The following is a 23,070-nucleotide window of genomic DNA, read 5'->3' as shown; positions in this document are numbered from 1 at the left end:
GATCAGACACCATCCTTTCTGCCTCCTGATGTGGGGCTGTGTTGCAGATTCATCTGAGGGTCTCTGAGCAGGTAGGAGCCCAGCTCTCACCCAGCACATGCACCTTTTTAGAAAAGGTGAGCCTGGGTGCTGTTCATGGGACCATTTGTGCCTTTACAAGCAAAAGATCGGCAGCACCAGCAACTGCCAGCTCCTCTAAACTTCCCCTATAAGGAGCATCCAAGATTGAAGTCAGCCTGGGAGACAAAAATATGGTGCCATATATGTATGCTGAGATGCTTTTTAAACAGGTTGGGCCATTCCAGGGACTTCAGTAAAATTTAGGTCCTAATTCCTCCCCTATCTGGATGACAACAGATTTGAGATTCCACCTGGCAGGACAGCCTCACACATGCAGATACGTCCAAATTTCAGTAGCCAAGATAACCCTGTCAGTGAAAATTTAGGGATCCAGTGAGCTTTGTAGCCCTTATAACCCACCCTCAGACCTGAGTATCTGTGTTACACCTCTGTCCCATTTTAGACCTCATGCTAACCTCTGAACCTGAACAAATGCCCTCCAGGAAAGCACTGAGGGAACAAGCTGTCATTCCCATATGCCACAAGTCTTCTTGGAGACCAATAAAAGACCAAGAACCCCAACAGTCTGCTTGACATGTTAGCCATGAGACTTTTGTTGGCCCGGGGCAAACTAAGAGGACTAGGACTGACCACAGCTCAATAACTGACCTATCTCTGTTAGAGGGAGGAAGACCTAACAACAGATGTACGACTGCAGCAAGCAGAAAAGCAAAAGCACTTATGGTGGTCAAAACCTCCCATGCAAGCCCCAGCAGCCTCCTGGAGATGCTGAGCTTGGACAAGCAGCAGGAGCCCAGAGGCACAGATGTATTTCTGTAACACAAGAGCAAGGGATGAAAACCTCTGATTTAAGAGAAACAGAAAACAACCCAGGACCCAGGCACTGGACAAAGGCGGTTAAGCCTTTAAGCTACCGCAGAGGACCGATGTAAATGGATCCACGTTCCCAGCCAGTGTTAAGTTAAAGGGCATTTGTAGGCTGCATGTGCAACTGCTTAATCCTGCACGGTGACTCCAAAAAAAGCAAAAACACCATCAGAAAAGGTGTCAGCAGGCAGGGAAGAAAGCAGAGAGCCACAGGGGAACAGGTTGCCAAGCTACCCTTTGAGCCATGATGCCAGCAAACCAATGCTAGTAAAAAAGCAGTCTCCTATAGCCACTATAGACTGCAAGATCAGGGACATCCCAATGCTACTGCTGCTGTAGAGAAAGAGAGAGAGAGAGAAACTCATGAGGTGATACACAACTGCCTGAACACCTTCCCTCTATAGTAGTCCATGAGAAATAAAGCAGATGCAAACTGGAAGGACCCATTTATCTGCTCTCCACACTTTAATTTAGCTCATACACAATCCAGCATTAGAGAAAGCTTTGAATAGTATCAACACAAAGTTGCAAAAATACTATAATAGTCAGCTAAAATAATGCTAGAACCATATTTTTGAAGAAAAACCTCAACTGTGGTTAGTTATGCCAAGCATGTTATTTCCTTAAAAATAAGAGTGAAGTCCAAGCACAATATGGCTACTGGAAAGAATTTGTCATGTAAGAGCCACTGCAGACATTAATTCCTCAGCCACAAGCAAACCCATCCTGAAATCAATTAGTAAAGCAATTTCTAGAGTTCAAACCATCCATAAAAAATAGGGTATAAACAGCTTTATGAAGTCCCTAGCTAATCAAAAGATATGAGTACCTATAGCCAGTACTAATAATTCTTGAAAACAGCCAAGACAAATCAAGTGTCTCCTGGAAGGGAGCAGTAGACAATAAAAGCACTAACTGAAGTTATCAGCGGTAGCCCCAACAGCCTGCTGTCTATCAAGCTCTACAGAAAATATTCATTAAGAAAAGAAAATGTACAGGTTTCAATGGGACTAATCATTTTTAGCCAGTTCCCAGAGATCTAACATAAAACAAATATACTCATAAAAGAAAAGAAAAGCCTAAAAACAAAAGCCTCTTCTACAGCTAGAGCCATCACTCCACCCAGCTCACCTCCACAGAAAATGAAATAAATATTCCTGTACAAATCAATGCCTGGCCTAGCAGCTGCATATATAAAAACAACCTCCTGAAAACTTGCCTTCAAAATCTGAACAGCGGTAGCAAATGGGAACAGACTAAACAAAACTAAGGAATTCATTTTTTTTTAGCAGGATACCTCCCCAGTGAACAGAGACCATCTAGTCTCTTATCCAAGGAGTCCAAGGTAAAAACACTATGTGCACTATGTGGTTCTAAGAAAAATGCTTACTTTATTGCTCCGAATGTCATTTTTCTTACTCTTCTATTCGCTCCTCACCCTCTAAAAAAAAATCCAAACCAACTTTGCTCTTTCAGAGGACGTTCCCAGCTCTTCTCACATAGACATAGGTGCTTCTGTCGATAAGATTGGTCACAGAACCTCTTACAGAACAAGGAGAGGCAAGTGCTTTAGATATCCAGGCCTGGGTATCGATGACTCCAGAATGACTTACCTGTTAATTACTCTTCATGAACAATTAGCAAAGGTGCGGTGAGGGCATGTAGAGGGGAAGGATTTGCCTTCTGAGTGGACATTAGTCGTAGCAGAGGTCAGACCCATGCTGCCATCCACACTGGATCATCCCAGTTGCTGGAGCATGGTGTTTACCACCTGATTCCTCCATCTAAGTAACTTTTTTGAGACCCAACAACCCTTTCAGGTACTACTGGGATCCAAAGCAGACAGAAACAACAGTACAGAGGGAGACCACTATAGGAGATGGTGACGCTTCTCAAACCAGGGAGGACACCCAAAGCTGTAGGGCTGGAAAACCTCCTGCTACGCTTTTAAACAGCGATGGGGAGAAGTGGCTGCAGGGCTGTAAGGGGAGTGAGAGCCAGGCAAAGCGCAATGGGTTAAAGTCTGCTGCCACTGAGCTGGTTTCCGTGTTGGCCTCCACTCTTAAGCTGCCAGAGCGGCTCTGCAGCAGAGCCTGGGCCCTTCCCTGACGGCTCTGTTCAACCTCACTGAGAGCTTAAAGTAAGTATTGTCTTTTTTTCAGCCCCGCTGCAACATCAACGCCTTTTCTTCCCATACCTGCAACTACAGATGGGTGCAAATGGGAGTGTGAAGCTGTCGGACAGGGAGGGCAAATGCCCCCCTCCCAACTCCTGGGCAGCCGGTGCGTGGAGCCAGGCAGCACCCTGGCAGCCACCAGCAAATATCAGGAAGGGCTTTATGCTCCTGAGGGGTACCTCAGCAACATGGGGCCTCACCACAAGCTGAAAAACCCCAAACTTGACAACGTGTCCAAATAAGATAAGTACCTAAAATTCCCAGCTGTTGGGAAGTTGCTGTGTGCTTTGCCCATGGCAGATATCTCTGGTCTGTAACGACAGACATACTCCCCCACACTGCAGGCTGACTCCTTTTTTGGAGATCGCATTCGCCAGGGTTACAGAACTATCCCCACTCCGAGGTGAGACCTGTTTGCCAAACACTGTCCCGTCGCTCCCCCTTCAACAGAAGGGTCAGTTTTGATTTGGAAGATGGAAGGAGTCCAAACAGGAAACACACTCTTGATTGCAGCTGATTTTACAGCTCCCAGGGGGTCTTTTAGAAACTCCTGCAGCTGTTGCCACAGCTGGAATTCACACATCCCGCTGGCGGGATGAGAAGACCAGGGATAGCTCTCTGGGAAGCAAAGGTTTCTTCCACCACATTTTCCCTGGGAATGAGTTTGGGCACCTCCGCTTACAGCTCAGCGGCTCCCGAGTGCGCTCAATTACCTCGGTGCATTTAGTAGCTTACGCCGTTGTGGAGCTGCATCCTCACATCCTCCTCCAGGGACAGCCCTTTGCATAGCAAGTTGAGGCAGACCCAAAGTCACGCTCCCAAAACGTGCAGCTTCACCCAGCACAGCAGGGATGAAGCACCAAGTACATGCGGAACCCTTCCAAAAACATCCAGCTACCTCTCCCCCCGAAAACACACAGGGGTGCAGGCTGCGCAGCGCATCTCAGCGGCTGCAAATCCAACTGTGTTGTGCGTTGAATTGCAAAAGGCAAAGACAGAGAGACAGAGACATCCTTGACTTGTGCAGCTAGGACAATCAGGAGTCTTTTTTTCCCCCTTCACCCCAGGGCACCCCAGCCTGTACCTGACCCCACTTCAGTGCACTTCCCTCGTTTCAACGAAGTGCCGACAGCTCTGTCGCGCTGTCATCCACAGATCTCCGCTCTGCGAAACCGCTCAGCCAGAAACCAGGTAGCGACTTCCTGGCTGTGGAGAAAACCAGAAAGGCAAAGACGATGTCAAACTATCAGCCAGCGATGGTTTCTTACTGCAGCTGAGTGAGTTTATTTCACTTGTGTAAATTAAACCCTGCTTAGGGCATTTTCTGTCCCCAGAAACGGAGTTATCCAGCAGATACGACTTTCTTTTTCTTTTGTCTAATACAAAATGTGCACCTGCCCCACTCCTATCCCAGAAGGTTCCCAGAGAGGTGTTTCGCACCCTGGAAGCTGCAGGAGCTGGGAAGATGAGCCCTGGGGCAGGCCAGGCTGGACAGAAAGGACAGCGGATCTCCTCAGCGGGCGGCCAGGGGAGGGAGCTGGTGCGTGTGCATTAGGGGAACCGTTTATTTCGGGAGCGTACATCAGCAGCAGTATCCAGAGCCTTACACCACCTCAGACTACAGGGAGTTTTGGCTGTGCCAGGGCCAGGGAACTGCTGTTTATGAGCCCTCCAAAAATTGGCATCTGAATATTTTCTCTGATTGTATGTGCTGGACACGTACCACGAGAGGGAGCCGGACACCGGAGCCGGACAGCTTTCCTCTCCGGCCACCCTGACAGCCACTAGCTTGAGGAATGGCAAATAGTAGTTTTCTCTAGAGAATTTTTACAGGCCAAAGTGGAGGGATAGAAGCTGCCCACACCAGCTTGGCTTTTGGTCCACTCTGTATAAACCCAAAACTACTTCCCTCAGCAAACAAGTGCAAGATTGTGACAGATCCCTTGGTGCTCTGTGCTGAAACAGATTTTTCCACTCTGCATTTGCTTATAAAAACAAGATGATGAAAAGCAGCATGGCCACAGATGCCAACAGGCACAGACTTGCAGATGTTGCTCCTCCAAGCACCATGCCTCCAGCATGGCTCAGCCCCTACCTGGCCAGAGGAGCTGCCTCCTCAGCCAGCACATGGGTTGAGCATCACTCTCCCCCATACATCATGTGGTTATCTCCCCCTCCTGCCATATCTCCACTTCCACTGCTGCCTCTCCACGCCTCTCCAGGGAAACCACAGGCTGGGAAAAAACCTGGAAGTGAAATGGTGGATTCAGTCATAGTCAGCCTCACAGCAGGAAGCTAGACCAGGTGACAGAGGTCCCCTATCCTACAGTCCTAAGTCACTGAAGCAGTTTTGGAGCATCATTTGGTTTTGACACTGCCTCCCATGACATCCTCATAGCCAAGTTAATGAATTATGGGCTAGATAAGTGGACAGTGAGGTGGACTGAAAACTGGCTGAATGGAAGGGCCCAGAGGGTTGTAATCAGTGGCAAGAAGTCCAGCCAGTCACTAGTGGTGTAACCCAGAGGTGATCTATACTGGGGCCAAAACTGTTTAACACTTTAATTAATGACCTCGGTCATGGGTAGAGTGTGCACCCTCAGCAAATTTGGGGAAGATACAAAACTGGGTGGAGTGGTTGATATGCCAGAGGGTCATGCTGCCATCCACAGGGTCCTCAACAGGCTGGAACAATGAACTAACAAGAACCTCATGAAGTTTAAGAAGGAGAAGTGCAAAGTCCAATGCCTGGGGAGGAACGATTCCTTGCACCAGGAAATGCTGGGGGCCACCTAGCCGGAAAACAGCTTGGCAGAAAAAGCCCTGGGAGCTCCATAATGGATTTATGTCATTTTAAAGCACCTGTTGGAGTCCAAGAGCTGATGCAGCTCCCTGTGCAGACCTAATCCCTGCAGTGCAACCTGAGCCAAGGAGCACAGCCAAAACCAGCAGTATAATGTCAATCTGCTACCAAGTGGTTTTCTATGCACCTCTTGAAGGCCAGTGAGCCTTGAGAGGGGCATGGAGATAGAGCATGTGAAGCTGGATTAGGGCCATAAGATCCTTTCCTGGAAGAGTTGATGAGTTCAAGCACTGTACCCAGCTAACGCAGCTAGACAGCTCCTGCTTGGCAAGCTAAGACAGTCAGTGATGATTCAGGCATTTCTCTGGGACAGCTCAGGTACAAAGTCTGGTTGGGATCAAACCACCAACCCCTCTTCTGACTGTGTCAACCACTGGGCTCGGTCCAAGGGGCATTCTCAAAGCCACTTTCCCACAGAGCAGGCAGAAGAAACGCATCAACCAGCTTCACCAGCACAGAGCTGATGAGTTAAAATGGATTCAGCTCTCCTAAATTATATGAGACTTAGGTGCCAGACACCAATCTCAGCTGCCTTGTCCTCAGCATCAAGTGATCTTCACACAAACTTAAAATCAAGAGGCAACTCACTAGTCACCTGTAAGTGTTACCTGCATGCTCAGTTTGCACATCGTTACGTGGTTATCCAGAGCTCACCCAGAGCTGGTGGCCCACTCCCAGGCAGATGGTACCTGAAGGCTACGTAACAGGCACATGGCACGTCTTGATCCTTTTGACAAACAATGGCCTCTGCTTTCAGTCTCCCCACCTTGAATTCCAAACCCCCAAAAGACAGGAGCAGATACCTACGCTCTGGAGTGTTCAGGACTGAAGGGCATCAAAGTTGGTGAGGGGTCTGGAGCACAGGTCTGATGAGAAGCAGCTGAGGGAACTGGGGGTGTCCAGTCTGGAGAAGAGGAGGCTGAGGGGAGACCTTATCGCTCTCTACAACTACCTGAAAGGGGGTTGTGGTGAGGTGGGTGTTGGTCTCTTCTCCCAAGTAACTGGTGACAGAATGAGAGGAAATGGCCTCAAGTTGCACCAGGGGAGGTTTAGATTGCATATTAGGAAAAAGTTCTTCACCAAAAGGGTTGTCAAGCATTGGAACAAGCTACCCAGGGAGGTGGTGGAGTCACCATCACTGGAGGTGTTCAAAAAACATATAGACGTGGCACTTCAGGACATGGTTTAGTGGGCATGGGGGTGTTGGGTTGATGGTTGGACTTGATGATCTTAGAGGTCTTTTCCAACCTTAATGATTCTGTGATTCTGTGTTAGCAGTGGGCACCTAACTTGGCATGGATAGGATTACACCTGGGAGGTTTTTGACCATTCCCACCCTTCTGCACGAATCCTACAGAGAAACTCAGTCCTCAGGCAACCAGGAGTGCTTTGGCTGGCTAAGGCACTATGGTGGACCGATATGCGGTTTCTGTCTTAAATATTTCGTGGTTCCAAGGGACCCACACCTTTCTAGGTACAACAGCTTGAACATGTCTTGGTATGGAGTAAACCCCAAAGAAGAACGAGACACCAGTTCCTGCAGAGCAGAGATAACGGTGCCAGCGCAGTGACCGGTTCCTGCAAAGCAGAGATATGGTGCAGGCACAGCGAGAAGAGACACCAAAGCCTGGAGATGTGCCTGTTGCATATGCATGAAGTTTCTTGGGATCAGACGGAGATTGTGGGACTCGGACTGTATAAAAATGACACCACCAGAAGCAAAAAAGGGGACCCCCACCACCAAGGAACATCAAGAGGACCAACAGGATGCCGCTGGATCCACAGGTGGTGATATCTTCTTTGCTGCCTCTCTTCCTCTTTCTCTCTCTCCGCCTCCCCTCTGTCCCCCCCGCCCCCTCTTTTTGTCAAACTGTAAAAGACATGTTGCAGGGGACTTGTTTGTTTAGTTGAATTGTTTAGTTAGAGTAGTTGCTGTTGAGTCATTTATATAACTCGTGCCTTGCATTTTGTATTATTAAATTGCTAAATTGGTTGGCTGCTGTTGTTTCACCTTAACTCAGTCCGGTGGGATCACGAACTTGCTCGCTGGTCCCACGGGGAAGGAGGTCATCCTGAAGGACTCCTTTCAGGCCACGACGGGCACACAGCCACAGGCAGGTATTCCTGCACCTGACTCCAGCACCCAATCTGGGATCTGGCCCAGACCTTTTTGGAAGGTAATTGTTGGAAATTTAGGGATTCCCTAAGGCAATCGCTGCAGTAGCGAAACCCTCCCCGTGGCCGGCTGCACCTACGACCGGTGAACCCATCACATGGCAGTGGAGAACATCACTGCCTCTAGTTCACAGAGCTGCTGCCAGGGACCTCGCTCCCTCGTAGGCAGCAGCAGACTGTGATCCTGTTACTTATTAGCCAGCTCTTTGATAAGCTAAACAAAGCATCGCTCCAAGGCATCCATCACAGACCTGCAAGCCGGGTGGCTTTTTCGTGAATCCCCTCCAACGTGTCAACAACCTCATCACGGTGTCAGAATTGGACAGGGCGGTCCCGATTCTGGTACCACGGAGGGAGAAGGTGGCTGCTGAGCCTACGGAGCCACCGCATCGCTCCGCGGATGGAGGCAGCGCGGCCCAACGGCGCATCCTGCCTCGCCCCCGGTGCGGCATCTCCTTCACAGAGAGCGGAAAAGATGTTGTTTTCAACGAGGCCGAGCCTGGTGCCTCCTCGATGAGAAGAAGCCCCGCTCGTGCAGCAATACTAAGCTGACAACTGTTACCAGGAACATTACTCTTAGGGGGAAAAAGAAAAAAATCCAGCCTCCTGTTAAAAACATCTCCATCAAAAGAGAGGCAGCCTGGGAATGAACACAGTGAGAACGACATCGCTCCAGCTCACGCAGAGGCTGAGGCTGTTTCCACAGGGCAGGGCTGGAGGAAGCAATGCCATAAAGCCAGGTGGGTTCTGGTTCAACAGCAAACTATTCGCTCCAGCACTCAGCTGAAGTTGCAGGGCTGCTCCTCTAAGCCATCACTCTGAAAGAACCCCAAAGTGAATTAAACTGTGGTTTAAATTAGCCTAACAGGTTCCTTAAGTTCCCAAGTGCTTTTTCTCTGCCCTTTCTCCTATAATTCACTCTCTCAGGACTTCTCTCTCCAGCCTCTTCTCCGCCTTTCACAGAGATTTCACAGACTTATAAACCTCTCAAATATGCCACACTTCTGATATTCCAGATTCCTCCAGCGAGCCAGGGAGGCCAGGTTAAAAAAAGAAGTAAGAAAAATACCCCTTGAATTTCTCAAATAACTGACAAAAAGCAATTAAACAACAGAAGGTCACCAGGTCCTTTGCTCCGAAAAACTACCCAGAAACAGGAAAAGTCGACAAGCTGCTGAACGTGACATGCTGCAATACATGGTCCCAGCCCAGCGTTTTGAGAGGGAAGGATGCTGAGCTGTCTTGGATAAGGAGAATAACACTGGAGAGGGTGAGCTCAGGTATACCGAGAGTCCTTTCTGAAGCCTGGAATCCTTTTAAGTGGTGGAGGAGGAGAAAGGACAGAGTTAAGAGAGACTTAACAAAAAAAAATACAAAAAGAAAAAAAAAAATCAGGGAAGAGGACATTTGGAGAGGCTGTTGGCAAGGGACCAAGGACAGAGCAAGAGGAAAGGTGGAGAACTCAAGAGGGAACCTTCTTGACTTTAGCTTGGAGCTCACCAAGTGGGAGGAGAAACAAACTAATTAGTAATATCAGGACAGGAGCCATGCTAGCCTATATAAGCTGGTGGGGCACTTTCTTTTTCCCATTCTCTTAGCCTTGTTTTCCTTCTGTCCTAGCCGGCAAAGCAACAGCTACCCCTGAACTCATCGAAGAGGTAAGAGCACTTTCTTTATTCCTTTTCATGCACAGCAATAAACACACACCCTGTTAATGACTTACCCGGATCTTTCTTCTCCCCCAAAACACCTAACAAACAGCATCTGCACAGTCCTCCTGAGTGAGAGCAGCAAAGGCTCAAGAGGAACACAGAGGTTGGGGAATGTCACAAGAATTTCAATTATTGAGAATTTTGTAGCAGGGTGAGGCTTTATTACTGCTGCTTAGCCCAGTTGGTTGAACCTTTGAGAAAAAAGAAGAAAAAAAAAACAGTCCCACAACTGGAACCCTTTAACATCTCCTTTTACTCTCTTTCTATTCTGCAAAATGAAAAATGCCCAAATAGTAATAATACGCAGTTAATGTGATAGTATCTCTGGATCTCTCTGTCCCCGAGAGACAGATCTCTGAAAATTGAATTGCAAATGGGCTTAATGAATATTTGAACCTGAGGGATGAGCTTTCTTTTGAACTAATGCTTTGAAATGTGTCGTCTATGGGAAAACCTGAACTTTTTTTTTCAGTGCGGGTCAAGTGCATTATAATCTCTCTGTTTTGGGGAGCGTGCTTGTGCATGCGTGTGTTCCTGCACATAACACAACACTATACTTATCCAGCTTTACTAAACCCCCGGTAACATTACACAGGCTATGCTGGAATCAGAGCTGCTGAGAATCTGGCCCTTTCCTCCTATTGTACTTGGATGCAGGAATTCCTCTAAAAACAGGCTGCACGCAGAGCTGGCTGCCTGCGCACTTCGCAGCAACAATTCAGAGAATGCAAGACACAATGACCGTAATTGTGCGGTAGCAGTTCCTTGGACAAACAAATACCACACGGTAATTTAAATCCTCTCGATTTACAGAGTAATTTGAATTTCGTCAGGCAGAGAGGAAAATTCCAGAAAGAAAAGAAAGTACTAGATAACTCAATGCTGCATTTTCAGAGATAAAAGCCAGACAGGCACCAGCTAGGAAATCACTGTTACCTGTGAGGAGTAAGACAATTAGCCAAGTAAGAGCCGCTGCTCCTCGCCCAGCTGCGAGCACAGTACCACCCTCGTGTAACACACCACGAACGTGTGACCGGGCTGGTCTCCGTTTCAGCACGGGAATAAAAAAGTATTTGGGGGCCAGATGCCGCGGGAGTGCGGCAGCGGTACGGAGCCCGCTTGGCTGCGGCTTTAGCAGGGCACTGCCGAGAGGCCGCGGGGACGGCGCGACGTGGACGAGGTGGAAGGGAAATTGATTTAGGGAGACACGAAGTTGCATAACATCAGTGCTTGGCTGCAGGACATTTATTAACTCTGCAAAGTTGATTTAAAAAAAAAACAATAGATTAGCTTCTTGGCCCTGCGATGATTTCATTTTCATGCAAGAGAAACATCTCTTTTTTTTTTTTTCTCTGTTCTCACGGGTTCCATTTCATAGCTGATACAAAAGTATTTAGATACTTTTAGCTGCAAAACTTTCCCTCTTGCTTACATGAGCATCCTTAGCAAGGATGGCAGAGAGATATTATCCCACAGCACAAAGATATCCAGGCAAGGGGAGGCAGCAAACGTCTGGAACGACTGTGGAAAAGCAGCAGTGCCCACAGTCCAGCTCTCACTTTCCACGGTACGCCATGGGAAAAGGGTTTTAAATAGCTCCTCTGCACGTGCACCACAGAGATGAAAACCCCATTCAGACTCGCTCTGCCTGGGTCCTGCTGCCGCTCCTGTACCACAGCGGTTACACCCCAGCATCGGCAGCCCGCGCTGCATTTTCACCAGACGCTTGTCTGGAGCACCTCTCCCGAGCGTGTAGGAGATCAGGCGGTACACTTCACACCGTGTGTCGGAGAGCGGGACTTACACGGTCTTTAGTTAAGCATCTGAGATCAAAAAACAGTTTCCCAGACTAATAGAATAGGAATAAAGGTATAAAAGGAATAAAATAACAAGGTATTAAAAGAATCTAAAGAATCCTGCCCCCCTGCAGAAGCCAAGCAGTCTGTTCCAGCAGAATAGTCCTTTCACAATTATTTCCATTTCCTTCCTTCACACGCTAAGAAAAAAAGCCCACTTTGACTGAAAACTGCATGTTAACATAACTTCAATAGCAGGTCTTCAAAAGACCTGCTGAAGACTGGCCTTCATGCAATCCCCGTCCAAACATGCACACTTCAGATTGAATTAAAATTCAAGCGTCACTGTCTTAACATTCTCTGAGCCTCTCCATTATTCTGGGATGAGACACCGTTTGTCTTCTGTCCTTTCTTAAACAGCTGCTATCGCCTACTCCCTAAAACAAAGTAATGTGTTAGTAGATCATTAATCTGAGCGTATGTGGCAGCTACTGCTTCTTACAGTACCAAACATTGTTAAAGATGCCCAAAAAATTCTCCCCTGCTGCTGGTTTCCAAGCGTTCACTACTTCTTTACACTTCCTTTGGACGACTAAGTAAAGGTAGTGCGAGTCCTCCATGTTCTGTGTTTCTGGACAGATGGGCAGCACCACGGCTGTGGCGATAGCCGAACCACCGCACACAGGAGGCAGTCCTCACACAGCACCTGGGATGTGATTTGGGGTGGCCATGAAGCCAATGGGGCTGGATCTGGGTCTTTAAGGTGTTGTGAAGACCCCACCCGAATCCATTACATGGGTGTTCTTCAGGTGGCGGGGTGTTTTGTAATGATTTCCTTCTCCTTTAGCATATATAAGCTGACAGGAAAGATGAAGAATAGTTCATGTGATGCCTCTCTAGAGAGACACAGCACTTTAAATAAACAGGGACATAATGAACGTGAAGTTGACCAGCACCGCGGCCAGAAGGTACCCATGACCACCCTCCGATCACCGTGATTTTGAATACTCTGGAAGAACGGGTAGGCAGGGTATTGGCGCAGCCTTCGTGGGGAGTGAAGTTCAAGCCAGGTTGGTGGAAGTGACTCACCTGGTCACCTGGTCTTTTTGCCGTGCCAAGTGCATCAAGCTGACTTCATTTCTGTCCACGAAAACCCAGAGCAAAGGAGTTCTCCAGGCTCAGACTTGCGCAGTGCAGTAGTGCCTGTGAAAGCTGCCGTGCCAGCAGCACAGCCCATGCACCGCCAAATAGCCTCAACAGCAGATAAAAGGCTTCACACCTCGCAGTGACTTACAACACATAGTAACCATCTATCCCAGGGTAAAAGCCACCTTGCGTAAGAAAGGAAGGAAACTCCCCTCGGGTACTCGCCACGGGAGCATTCCTTCCCCGTTCATTCTGGTCCCGATTCGGCAAAGCACTGAATTCACATCGCTTCCCACATTCATGGGAAGTTAAGTATGCGCTTAAGTGCCTTCCTATGGCAAAGCAACTCAAAGTTTTGATGAATTAGGGCTTCCAGCTTGACCCGTTTTCTTCTCCACCATGTGAGTGGGCCAGAAAGTGATCCTGACACCTCACATGCACATTACATCCCACACTGCAGAACACCCTCAGGCTTGTGGGACGCAAAGAGCATCCTCACTCGGCGTGCAGGGAGACATATCAGGCATGCTAGCACCGGGCACGCAACATCGCTCCGCAAATGCAAATGCAACAGCCCTTGACTTTATGCATTAGCAACAGAGAAAGCCTAAGTTACATAAAGAGGAAGATTCTTTAAATTGAAAACATAAATGCACTTTCACCAAATGAAGAGCATTTATCTTGGCTGGAAATTTTGATTTAACTGAAAGTGCATCCAATTCACTTATTCCATTATTTCAGAATAAAATATGAGAAAAGCGAAGGTTAATGAATCAAGGTAATGAATTATAACTGAGCCAGGAAAAAGCCTTCCAGTGCCGAGACGCCATCCCTAGCAACACTCTCATCCTTTTCTTCCTCCTCTAGTTAAGCTCCTTGCCTTTGTGTCCTACGCAAAATCAAATTCAATACTCTTCTACATACTGGCCCAGTCTTCAGTCTTTTTCATATGGAACCTATCACTGCATTAGCAGGGCTCTTCCAGAAGGCAGAACACGTCTATTTATGATTGGTGCAAATATTCACTTCCCAAAATGCCACCATCAGCCCTCCAATAACACACACTAAAGAAACTGGCTGCTTAACCACATGTCTGGCCCTGCAACTGTAATGCCCAGGGGTGAGGCTGCTTTAGCTTAAGCACTCTGCACTTGTATTTCTGAAGAGAATGAATTCTCTTCCTCAGCTGCCAAGAGGGCTTTTACTGAAGCTTCAAGTGAGTCAAGGAGTAACTCAAATACTTACATCCTTGTACCCTCTTATTTAGACTATTAACTCCCAACCTAAATTCTTTACTTCTTGCCTAAGCTGCTACTCAGCAGTGAGACCTGAAGCAGCTCTGGTTCTGCATTCACTCAATACCGTACCTTGTCTTGTGTTTTCTTTGTCATGACAGTTATCAAGAATTAGTCCTACTCTTCAGAAAAATGAATACACTCCAGGGAAAGGTTTGGGGGTTTTTAATTTGCTGACTTCATATTGAGAATTGACCCTTAGGTAAATAACAAATTGGCTATAGGACATTGTTTTTAAAATCCAGTGTTTACAGTTAAATGTGAGTCTCTGGTCCACATGCCTGAATGAAGCTGTCTAGAGCTGTATGAGGTGCCAAAGGGTATTCCAGCAGCTCCTAATCCAAAGGGCATGTCTCCCATAGGGGACCCCACCTCTGCATGGATGCCCTAAACACCTCTGCTTGGCATATAGTGCTCCCTCACCTTATTGAGGTCTTAATATAGTGCCCGCTAAATTTAATAGAAGTCCTTTCATTAGTCCCTGAGTGTTTCTTACCACAGGTTCTAACAAGTGGTCACAAATCTTGTTTTATGCTGAAGAACAATGGCCAGTGCAGACCACCTAACACCTTACTGTGCAGCTGGCAGAGAGAAGGCAGCAACATGTCTAAGGCAGAATGGAAAGCAACCACTCTGAATTTGGCTTTTAATCTCTTACGTCAGTGTTGGGTAATTCTAAAGATGGGGCAGCTAAAAGTACAATTCAATAGAGGGAAAAAAAAAATGTATAAATGCATGTAAGTAATGGAGTAAGGCACCATGAACAACCCTCAAGCTAAGCCCACGCTCATGAGAAAGGTTGAACTGATCCCAATATGTGACAGTATAGAGACCCATTAACCTAACTTTAGGTACCTATTATTGGTGGTAAATGGATAAATTCAAACTGGAAATACGCATTAAGCAGCAGAGGAAACTCAGTCATTGAAGCAGTTTCCTAGATGTGGTGGAATCTCTATCAAGTTGAATCTTGAGGTAAAAGCTTCACCTTCTGTGAAGCCGGTGTCCTTTAATGCCATCTTGCTCTTTGAAGTTACCCCTTAAATCAAGAGCTGCTTGAATTCTAGAAAACATGGTATAGCTGAGCAGGGTGTTAAAATCGGGTAAAATACTATGACAAGGCTCAGTCATGCTTTGTGGTGTTCAAATCTATGACTGCATGGAAGTCTGGAAGGACAGTGCAGGGTCCCAAGAGCACACGAAGACAGAATGTGTTCATGGACATATGACAATCAGGTGTTCAGAGTAAGGATTTTCCTCTTTCTGGCTCCAAAATAACATGTACTGAGCAATAATATGTATGTGGCAAAGAGAATAAACAGGTGTCAGTAAGAGGCATTGTAATGAACTGCCTTTTTTCTTTCCCGTTGAATTTTACCAGAGGGTCAGAATATCAACATGGAAAACAGTGTTGACGTCAAGATAGAAACCAAGGGGGAAAGAAAGCCAATAAAGCAGAATCCACTGAGCAAAGCTGGGAAGAGAGTCTGCAGAGCTGTTGGGTACATCACTGGAGACATGAAGGAATTTGGAGCCTGGCTAAAAGGTAAAGTCATGACTAATTAGGGGATTCCAAAGATCAATTACTTCAAAGGAGTAATAACTAACTTCTCAGTAACTGGATTCAAGCAAGAGTAGTACAGAAACTACCTCTGCCCTGAGTTATTTCCATTTTGTAGGAAAACATCAGCTTTGTGCACATACTGCTTAACTTCTGAGGATGACTGAGATGACATTTACCTCCCAACATGCCATGTACAAAGCAAATTTAGTCCCACAGAACATAGCCTGGGATGGTTATTCTGTGCTCTGCCATTCTTCATAACACTGCCTGTCCTTTCAGCTGAGCAGTTTCTATCAAGCCTAATGCCACCGTGAAGTTAAATTACACATAGGTAGGTGTGTTTGGTCCCCACAATAAATCAGCAATGGGATACACACACGATTTGCCATCTGAGGCACAGACATCATAAATTAGCTGGTTCATATGAACTCGGTCCAGGGTACTTTATAACAGGGGACCCTGACAACCACACTGCTCGTCTCAGCTTTCCAGCTGTAAGACTTCAGTATAGACCATAATAAATCTCAGTCAGGTTTTACAGTCTTGTTGATTCATTGCTTCAGTCATGCTGCCAAGTTGCACTGCCAAAACTCTTCCTGAGTTTCAAAAAAAACATCCCGAATCAGCATCATCTGTGTTATTTTTTGGGGGGGGGGTGTTATTATTTAGTTTGATCTCTTCCAGATAAACCTCTTGTGATCCAGTTTATTGACTGGGTGCTGCGTGGCATGTCCCAGGTGATGTTTGTCAACAATCCCCTCAGTGGGCTTATCGTAGTTGCTGGCTTCCTGGTGCAGAATCCATGGTGGACACTCACAGGCTGTTTAGGAACAGTTGTCTCAACTTTAACAGCACTTATGCTGGGTCAGGATGGGTAAGTCCACCCTTTTCCCTTCCAAAACCAGACTGTCACTTCAATGCTGACTTACACGTTAAACAGGCAACATGGCTGAAAAGCATGTATGCTCGCCTTCACTGGCTATACATCTGGTCTGGTAGGACCAGACAGGTCTTCCCACCAGCTGCATCTGGTGCAAAGGGACACTGGACGTAACTGCAGAAGGGGTGGTTGCTGAGAGGACATGAGACTCAAGCATGTGAAATTGAAGGTTGATGCGTGAGCCTCGGCAGGTCGTCACCACACAGAGTCACAACTGCATGGGGACGGAGCGGGTGATGTGAGCAAAGCACCTGCAGGGGAGAAGATTTCAAGATGGTTGTTTCTTTCACACAGATCGGCCATTGCAGCAGGCCTGTATGGCTATAACGGGGTCTTGGTGGGATTGCTTATGGCCATCTTCTCTGCTAAGGGAGACTATCACTGGTGGCTTCTGCTGCCGGTAGCACTGGTGTCCATGACGTGGTAAGTCAGACGGCTCCTCCGCTTCTTATTCCAGTCCCAGTGTCTCTATGCTGAGACTGAGCCTTTGTAATTTTACGCACTATACAGACTACAATGGGAAAGAAACAGAACTGGCGCACATGTGCTACTAAATCTGAATCATTATTTGCACTTTTAAACTCAAATGTAATCCCAAAACAAATAAAACACCCACATAGTCACAAATAAACCCAAGCGGGAAAAGGAAAATCGATGGCTGATCATACGTAACTCAATGCCGAAAATGTTAGCCATATTGCTGTGATGCATGAATTCATTTTTGTCTCTAGAGGAACATTATTTTCCCCATTCCCCACCACCATCAACCACAAATGTTTCATCTATTTAAGCCACCATATAAAAATGTCATGAAAATTTACCTCTCCAGGCACTGAAGCTGTTCAGTGGTCCCAAGATGTGATGGCTGATGCTAATGAAAACAAACAACTAATAATACTTTACTCATATATATGACACCGTAATCTGCCAGGTATTTGGACAGCAAAAATTTTGAAAGCTGGTCTTTGGCCCCCAAACGTCTAGTTGAAGATTGCTAAACCACACATACCATTTATCTGCCTGGAGTTCACGGGGTGTTATACTCACTTTAATAAGCATACCTTTGATATCAGCCTTTACTTCTAATGACCCAGATACATAAACTTGAACAAGGACACACAGCCGCCTTCACAGTTCACTCAGACCTGACACGGGTGTCCTAAATTCAATCCACTTCAAGTACTAAAAGAAAAATGTAAACACTGAGACTGAGCTGGGAAACAACTCCATTAAATCACTGGATCCTCCACACGAGTGGAGGATTTTGGTTCCTTCATGGTCACCAAATTCACCACACATAGCATAACACGACAGGAATCTGTATGTCGCTGACTGCCCTGGGAAGGGTAGGAAATTCACCAAGTGACCCTCGCATATCTCTGATTTTATCAGAAAGACTGAGGATATTAAACAGCTTTTTTTAAAAAACAGACTGAATTTCCTGCAGTTGGGGTTTTTTGGGTTTGTGTTCTTTTCCTAGCTGACAAGCTCCTAGTAAAACCACTTTGTTCTTCTTTCAGCCCTGTTTTCACCAGCGCTTTAGGCTCAGTCTTCTGTAAGTGGGATCTGCCTGTTTTCACCTTGCCTTTCAACTTGGCCTTGACCCTCTATCTGGCTGCATCAGGACCCCATAACCTCTTCTTCCCTACAACTAGCATTCAGCCTGCAACAGCAACACCAAACATCACCTGGACGGATGCTGAAATGCCAATGGTAGGATGCCCTAAAGATAATAGCCTTCTCCATTTACAAAGAAAACCACTATAGAATCATATTATTTTCCTTTATGTTACTGCATTATGGCCTGGCAATACGAAATGGCATTTATAAGAGAGCTATTATCCAAAATGTAAAGGTTTACTCTAGAAACTGACATTTTTGAGAGCTTGACAATAAGAATCTTTTTGGTATCTGGCATCTTTCATTTACAGTTGAATCTAAATTATAATCTGTAAAGAGCCTCTACAATCTAATTCCCCGTTACTGTGCATATAGTGAGCAGCACCCCATAGATAAGGTTGTGCTGAGACTACCAGTTAACTCACAGGTTAATTTTAGTTTTCCACGTAGAGAGTGCTGTGTTTTTAAAATTGCATCTTTCCCATTAGAAATGAGCAGCAGATAGCACTACGGAGGAATAGTTACAAAGTTGGATGCAGACAAATGTTCACATATTTTTAGTTAATATTCAAGTGGGATCTTTCAAAAAAAAAAAATTATGCTCCTGCATAGCATGGTAAACAGCCACGCCATGGTTATAGCTCTCCCCTAAGGCTCAGTTGACTATTTTGAGGGGTTCCCTGGGAGCGATTAAGAAAAGGAAGTTAATTGACACTAAATAGCAATCCATACGAGTGACATTTCTCAAAGAACATTTACCGTGGTGCATAATTTTATGGGGACAATAAATGGACTGTTCCACATTGAGGAACACAACATTTTGAGGAAAAGTGTCTCAAAACCATCTCTAAACTGTGACCAAGTTGGGCTCTGTCCCACCAACCCAGCAACTCTCATTCATATTCCTAGTGAATCCCAAGGGAGTTTCAGGTATATAAGCAGATCAGGCATATAGCCTTACCCGAGTAAAAAGTCTTATAATTTTGGCCAAGCCACTGTTGGCCATTTCACCCTTGGATCTGCCCACTCAGAGGCAAATGTCTTCTCAAAGGCATGATCTACCTGAGCACTTCCATTTCCTAAATTCACTGTCATGGTCCACAACAGCACACAAAAATGTCCAAGTCAGCCGCACGTGTAAAGATGATGAGGAAACCGTTTCACAAAAGACATTTACCTTTGATGTTGGAGCAGTAACCTGGCAGAGCAGCTCATGGCTAGGGAACAAGGCATGACTCATTTTCATTGAAGGGGAAACCCTGTGGAAATGCCCTGCTGTCTCCAGAGAAGTGTCCAAACTTCCAGAAAGAGAGACTGCATCCAACAAATGCTGAACATGAACCTGGCCAACCATTTTTTTAAAAATTTGAAATTACAAAGCCAATAACAATTTGTCTTTCTTTGTTTGCTTGTTTTAAATTCCTGCAGCTCCTGCGATCTATTCCAGTTGGGGTGGGGCAGATTTATGGCTGCGATAACCCCTGGACTGGGGGAATTTTCCTGGTTGCTTTATTTATCTCTTCTCCGCTCATTTGTCTGCATGCAGCAATTGGATCAGCGGTGGGGATGCTGGCAGGTAAGGACTTGACTTGTGTCACAGATTTATATAAAAGCATGGAGAATAAAAGAGGAACCATGAGTGGAGCACTTACAGTCACAAATGTTTCTTCCATTTGAGAATGACTGCTTGAAAAAAAATATATATACACTTCTGTTTTAAGAACTTTCTTTTCATTGACTTCCCCATTCTCTTACCTCATTTTATGATGGTGGAAATCTTCAGAAGAAAGAAGCATATTTTTGGCCGAAATTAATTTTTATAATGAAAGACTTAATTTCTGATGGGTTTAGGAGCAGCTTAATAAAAATCATAGCCATCAGTCTGAATGTGCAAGTCTCAGGGATGCTTTTAAGGTTCACACCTACACTCATTCACTCATATATCTTCTGCTGAAATCGCATGGCCAAAATCAGCTCAGCAGCACCAGGGAAATTTTGCCATGATTGCATTAGATTAAAGTGGCTTTAGTCTTAGACCTCAGCAACACGACTACAAATAGGAGCTCTTGTGTACGTATGCAGGCTAGAGCTCTTAAAAAGCTGGATTCATGCCATTTCTCAGCTGCTTTATATCTTTGGCCAAAGAATGACACATCTTTGACTTATTTTCCAGCACTGAGCTTAGCAACACCTTTTAGCAAGATCTACTCCGGCTTGTGGGGCTACAACAGCTCCCTCTCATGCATTGCAATCGGAGGCATGTTCTACGCTTTCACCTGGCAGACACATTTGCTGGCAATTGCCTGTGGTACGTACCCTATGGATTTTCCCTACTGCCACGTTTCCTTTTGAAGTGAGACAAGATGGATTTATACTAGAGGTGGGCTGAAGCCAGATGGCCACCTCTAGACAGGCAGATGGACTCAGGCGAGATTGACAAATGATGGAGCCGGATGTTGGGGCTGTTGCTCTAACATACCCTGACAAAATAAAAGGAGTGCTTTTGCTTTCAGCCAAGAGTTGTGTTCAAAACGAGACGTGATCAGCGGACACTGATTAACTAAGGTCTTTCTTTGACATTAGATGCTTAGTTTTGAGGCATTAACTGTGTTTGTTCAACACTGCTGGATGAATCATATTGGTTTTTCCAATCATAGATACCAGCTCAAATTCCTTCATTGGAGAAGGACATATCTAAACTTTGAGAAGACTGGAGCTCATGATCAGCCTGCATCTGCAGTTAGTACAGTTTCCCCAGTCTATTGAAATGGATACCAAAGGCATGAGCTAGGCAACACAGAATGATTGAGGAATTATTTATAAGGCAATTCCATATGAAATTTCAATATCACAGTGAGCTGGGAGTGAAACTATTTCTCATTCAGTGCTCATATAAAAAAGATTCAGCTTTGTACCTCATTGACCCACCTTCTAGCCCTAGAGGCAGGAGAGATGGGGGTAGAAGGGTTATTTTCCTATTTAACCCCATCCATCAAGTTATATACTTTCCACATCAGTGCATTTTTCAAAAGCCTGTTTCCATAGCCACATTTTTCATGACTCCAGGTTTTTGAGGGTTTTTTGTTTTGCCCTTTCCATGAGCTCTGGGTTGGAGGGGACACAGTGCAAAGGAAAAAGCTTTAAAAGGGGGCTGTCCAGGCATGGTCATAAACATTGGCTGAGCTACCCAAGGCAGTGTGAGAGATGTTTGTCCTTGCTGTTCTCCTCCATGAGCAACTGAATTCACCAGGAACTACCTTTCTTTTTAACAGCGCTCTTCAGTGCCTACCTGGGAGCAACAGTGACTAACATGTTGTCTGTGGTAAGTAGTGTATCAGCTAAGGTCTTGTTTCCACAACAAATTTGAACGCTGTACATTTTCCTGGCTTGTAAGGCAAAACACCAAGATGTGGAGAAAAATTCAGTCAAAGGCAGGACTGATCTGGGAGAGGGGACACTATCTGCCCAGAGGTTTGGTGTGGTTCCCACTGAAACAGGCCACTTACAATCATCATCACTTTTCATCCTCAGAGCTTGCATGAACTTCCACAGCTCAGCCCTCAACACCTCCGAGATAATTATATGTCTATACTTTGTGCCTAAAGAGATGAGAAAGGGGCCCTCCACACATGTAAAGCAACCTCTACTTTGGTTTAATTGCTTTGCCCAAGTGCCAAAAGGCAGTCAGTACGACAGCCCAGGGTACAGCTGAATGCTTCTGGTATCCAGTCCTATCTCATCTCCATCCACTCCTGTCTCATCTCCATCCAAGATCACTGCAGATGCACAAAGAGAAGGAAGCCTTCTCACCAGAGCTGGTAGATGTTACGGGTTAATGCACAATGTCGAGATCTCATAAAGAAATTCTGCCTCCCTGGGCAGAGACTCCATCCAAAACCAAGTCAAGGCTTCCTTGAGAAAGCTTGTTCCAAGCGGTCTGGCTCCTAGTTTTGTTCAAGGGCTGGGGATCAAATGAAAAGATCAAAGAAAGGAACACAGTAAACAAGTAGTTTGTGTTTTTCTTTGCAGTTTGGGGTGCCGTCAGGAACCTGGTCTTTTTGCTTGTCTGCACTGACCTTTCTGTTAATAACCACAAACAACTCTGCCATCTACAAGCTGCCGCTCTCCAAAGTCACCTATCCAGAAGCCAACCGAGCTTATTACCTGAAGATGAAGAAACGTCAGAGGTCTTGCTGTGAGGTGTAAAGACCCAAGAAGAGAGATATGTCGCATATTTTAAGGCAAGAGTGCACTGTGTTTCCCAGAAGAACATGATTTGGGTGCTACAAAGTCAAAAGACCAAAAAAAACCCAGTCCACCTTCTGCGTGGAGGGAGTTTCCACCACATTCATTTGTTCTATCCTGATTAGATAGGATTGTGCTGTGCCGGAAGGACCTTTCCCAAGACCAATCTGTAATGATTTAAAACCACATATGCCTGAAAAGACACTTGAATTTTAAGCAGTGCGGAAACGACTTAGAAATTTAAATAAAAATAAAAATCTGTTTGTGAAATCCAAGTCACAGCAATCAGATGTTAAGGAACAAAGAGCAGAGCATCTCTCGGCATCTGAGGGGACTCGTGATTAATGGCTAAAACCAGCTTACAACAGCAATAGGATACATCTCAGAGAGCTTCATAGCAGCAGAGAAGTGGAACAGAGAGCACCCTTTGCTAAGTAGAAAAGAGGTGGTGAAGAGTTCTGCCTGGAGGATCCCTCAAGCCCAGTGGAGAGAGATGTGCATTAGCCATCATCACACACAAGACGGAGACAGATAAATTGCAGGCAGCGTTGCTAACACTTGCAAGACTTGTGGTAAAAATCACAATAACG

At 45.9% G+C, this 23,070-nt stretch overlaps 1 protein-coding gene across 1 annotated transcript in view; it reads left to right on the top strand.

Annotated features, from left to right (window-relative positions):
- The window catches only part of LOC309415992 (urea transporter 2-like), a 32,555-nt gene extending 9,935 nt beyond the window's left edge, over positions 1 to 22,620 (top strand). Inside the window, exons 8-15 of the mRNA XM_082013730.1 lie at positions 15,493 to 15,657; positions 16,360 to 16,549; positions 16,910 to 17,038; positions 18,136 to 18,328; positions 19,664 to 19,811; positions 20,409 to 20,543; positions 21,508 to 21,557; positions 22,265 to 22,620. Coding sequence (XP_081869856.1) covers positions 15,493 to 15,657; positions 16,360 to 16,549; positions 16,910 to 17,038; positions 18,136 to 18,328; positions 19,664 to 19,811; positions 20,409 to 20,543; positions 21,508 to 21,557; positions 22,265 to 22,441 — 1,187 coding nt within the window. The 3' untranslated portion in view covers positions 22,442 to 22,620. The remainder of the gene's footprint in view (positions 1 to 15,492; positions 15,658 to 16,359; positions 16,550 to 16,909; positions 17,039 to 18,135; positions 18,329 to 19,663; positions 19,812 to 20,408; positions 20,544 to 21,507; positions 21,558 to 22,264) is intronic.
- Positions 22,621 to 23,070: the final 450 nt, after the last annotated feature.

The sequence above is a fragment of the Phaethon aethereus genome (genome assembly GCF_964289735.1).
Source record: "Phaethon aethereus genome assembly, chromosome: Z".
NCBI classification, from domain to species: Eukaryota; Metazoa; Chordata; class Aves; order Phaethontiformes; family Phaethontidae; genus Phaethon; species Phaethon aethereus.
Note: the sequence above shows the minus strand (reverse complement) of the source record. Positions and strands in the feature narration are given on the sequence as shown.